This window comes from Apaloderma vittatum, unplaced genomic scaffold (assembly GCF_000703405.1).
Source record: "Apaloderma vittatum isolate BGI_N311 unplaced genomic scaffold, ASM70340v1 scaffold28198, whole genome shotgun sequence".
In the NCBI taxonomy this organism is placed as follows: Eukaryota; Metazoa; Chordata; class Aves; order Trogoniformes; family Trogonidae; genus Apaloderma; species Apaloderma vittatum.
In genome coordinates this window covers 8,220-11,594 of record NW_009731671.1, presented here as the reverse complement: position 1 = coordinate 11,594, position 3,375 = coordinate 8,220, and the positions used below count along the sequence as shown (strand labels likewise).

At 56.7% G+C, this 3,375-nt stretch overlaps 1 protein-coding gene across 1 annotated transcript in view; it reads right to left on the bottom strand.

Annotated features, from left to right (window-relative positions):
* Positions 1-1,496: 1,496 nt before the first annotated feature.
* Positions 1,497-3,375, bottom strand: part of NEK8 (NIMA-related kinase 8) — a gene marked incomplete at its 5' end in the record, with an annotated part of 10,095 nt that continues 8,216 nt past the window's right edge. Inside the window, 2 exons of the mRNA XM_009875288.1 lie at positions 1,497-1,511; positions 1,713-1,808. Of these exons, the coding sequence (XP_009873590.1) occupies positions 1,497-1,511; positions 1,713-1,808 (111 nt within the window). The remainder of the gene's footprint in view (positions 1,512-1,712; positions 1,809-3,375) is intronic.

The window sequence follows — 3,375 nt, the reverse complement described above, 5'->3', positions numbered from 1 at the left end:
AAAAACAAAGAGTGGCAGAGACCTCTGTCCCGCCTGCCGTCCCAGCCAGCCCTCAGCCCTGGCGAGGCTGTAGCAGAGACACGACCCCTCTTTATTAGATGTTTTTGCCTGCGGTGTGGGGCGAGGGGAGCTCCGAGACTTGAGCATAACACAGCCAAGAGAAATCTGTTGCTCTAGGAGCTGGAGCTCAGCGCAGGGAGGAGAGGCAGCAGCCCCGAGGGGCTTCGAGGCAATTTAACAGAGCCTTGCCATTATTCGGGTGCCTAGGTTGGTCTGGGAGAGGAGAACACCTTCCCCTCTGCCGACACCAGGCTGCCAGAGCCGTCGCTATAACCCACAGCACAAGGCGAGTGCCACGGGTCTGGCAGAGCCTTTGAATTCAAGTCAGCTTCCTGGGATAACAGGGTGTAACCGCCTGAAAAGGCAGCTCCACAAGAAACAAAAACGGTAGGGAAAAACCCATTCAGCCACCCTGCCAGGAGCCAAAGAAGGAGGCTGTGTCTGCAGTCAGGGCTGCACACGCCTCTCCTGGCTGGACAGGACCTGCTCCCTTCGCCAGCCGGAGCCTGGGAGTCGAACGAGGAAAGAGCAGGAGTCCTGCAGAAATTCATTACCTGTCACGTGACAGAGGGATCAGTCGGCTTCTACCAGAGCCCGGCGAGGTTTCCCTCATTGAAAACAGGAAAGAATCACAAAAATAATTAGAGAGATTTCATCTCAGCCAGCTTATGAAAGCACTGACTTTATACACAACAGATTGGCAACAGCACAAAGATGGATGTGAAAGGCAAGAGCATTTGCAATGTCAGACAGATCAGAGACAGAAGCTCATCAAAAAATGGCCCAGGGCAGATGTAAGTTAAAAAAAGAGGAGGAAAAAAAAAAGGAAAGGAAACGACCCTTCTGGAGATAAAAAACGTAACTCCCGTCTGTGACATGTTGATATGCCCCCTTCTGCCTGCAGAAAGGAACCCCAGTGAAAACTCATCATCTCCCTGGAGAGATCTGGGTTAAAAAACTTCAATTCCTGACAATCGCTCACTGTGTTTTGCTGCCTTCCGCTAGCTCAGCTGGGAGCCAGTGAGCTGGTCAGCAGCAGGATTTAGGGCCCTGAGGACAAATGTCGGCTGGAAGATGCTCGGGTGAGCTCCTGGGGCTGGGGCATTTTGTGGAGGCCCGGGGGCGGTGGAGCCATGTCTCGCAGAGTGGCTGCTCGCGCTGCGTTCGGCCAGCCGTGCGGGCCAGGACCCTCGAAAGCCCGATGAACAGCTCGACAAACGTGAAACCTTTTAAGAGGGGGGGATGGGAAAGGACAGACTTCTCTAATTAGAAAAAAGGTTTGCACTTAGTCACCCAGCGCAGCGCCTGGGGCCCTAACTCCAGACACTGCTGCGCAAAGGCTGACAGCTCTCTCAGACACCAAGCTGTCAGCCTGGGCTTTGTAACCAGAGACAGTTTCCACGGGGAAAAACAACCTCCGTGTGCTCCTCACCCTTTTACACAGGCACTCCCTGTGGGGAGGGGCAGAGCGTCAGCGTGACTCCCCTGGACGCAGCACCGGAGCTCTGGGCGCGTCCGCCTTGCAGCAAGTCCAGGGCAGCAGCAGCAGCAGCAGCAGCAGCAGCAATCAGGCACCGGGGGTTGATTTGATAAGTGAGACCAGCTCTGGTTCCTTGGGAACCATCGTTAGGAGGTCCTCGCGTCCAAATCACCGCCTTCAGAGCACAGCTGAGGACCGTCTGCATGACGAGGCTGGATGCGGCCCCTCTCAACTCAAACTCACTGGGAAGGCGGCTCTTCCACAGCAGCTGAAACACAGAGGGCAAGGAACAAGAATAAGCTGGAAGTCACCACCTCGATGAAGCTACAGGAAGCAGTGCCCTGCCCCACGCAGGCCAGACAGACACCCAAGAGATGGGCACTGCATTCCCTGTCCTGCTACCCCAGGAAGGCGCCACAAGGCCTCAGTTGTGGCAGAAGCAGGAGGCAATGCCCAGCACGCAGAGCCCAAGCTGGAGGAAATGCAGCCTCTCGAGCCCTGCACCCTCCTCCTTCTCCTCTCCAGCATGTCTAGCTTCTCCCCGTTAGCCCGGTGTTTGCAGTGGGATTTAGAGAAGGGCGCAGCAGCAGCCTCCCAGTGATGAGGGCAGAAGGCCAAGCCAGTCAAAACCAGCGTTGGCCACATGGGAGGAAACCGCAGAGCAGTGCAGAACTGCAGCCCCAAAGGTGGAACGCTGCTCGCCCGTGCCAGCATCCTCTCCAGGCCAGATCACAGCCAGAGCTGACAGCAGCAATGACAGCACACGTGTCGCAGGCTCTCGTGTTCTCTCTGGAGAAATTTCCAGGCAAGACTGAGCTGCGGGAAAGCCCAAAGTCAGATCTCAGCTTTTTACAGAGCTCTCGATGCTTTTTGCACCCTGGCGACTGGTGGTGACAGGCGAGGCTGCTGCCCTGACACCACTGCTGCTGAGCTTGTGCTTCCAGTATCGGCAGAGGCAGGTTGAGGTTTCGGGCTGGGCAGTGCAGAGGGACAGCAGTGGGGCTACACGCTCAGTCCCTGTCTTAACAGTGCTGCAGGTGCAGGGTAATGCCAGCCGCCTTCCAGCAGAGACAAAACCCTTTTGCTCCCATGACAAATGCCCTACTTGTTCCCAAGCCTGGGGACTCAGCCGTTCCCCATCCCCTTCACGTGGCAGCATACATCACGTGAGAGCTCGGCGCTCACAGGGGAGGAACGAGAGCCACGGCCAATTCTGGGGCAGTCAGCTGGGCCTCCTCCCCTCTGGGGTGTAATTAGCCTCCTTGAAGTGGGCTGGGGCTGGAATCCCTAGCGTTGAGGCCATAATCAGCCCGGCAGAGGAGGAAGAAAGGCCCCTCCAGCAGACTGGGCTAGGCTCCCGTCCTACACCCAGGCAACGGAAGGGCAGGTCACGCCATGGGCACGTTTTAATCGTACGATGACGCTGCCTTTGGCCCGAGCAGAGAAGAACCACAAAACCATCGCTATCTTTTCCAAACCACAATGGAAAGCCAGCAGCCAAAATGACGCCTCAAATCTCAGCTTCTATTTCAGCAGCATCAATTAGAGAGCTGCTCTTTTTGGATACCTGGTGGACTCCCGTCCCCGCCCCCACCCTGGCCACCCCCCCTGTCCAGGAGTGTACGAATCTGCCCCTGCCGTCCCTCTGCTCCCCCAGCCCGGTGGACGCAGCAGCATCACAGCGCTGCACAGCAGAGGAGGAATTTTTATGGGCTCCAAGTTATTTCTGTTCATCTACAGCTCTAGAGAGACTAGAATAACATAGGGCTTACATGCCAGGGTTACTCGGTACAGCTCGGGTCATGAGGCTGGCTGGCTGGCCCCTCATGGCAGGA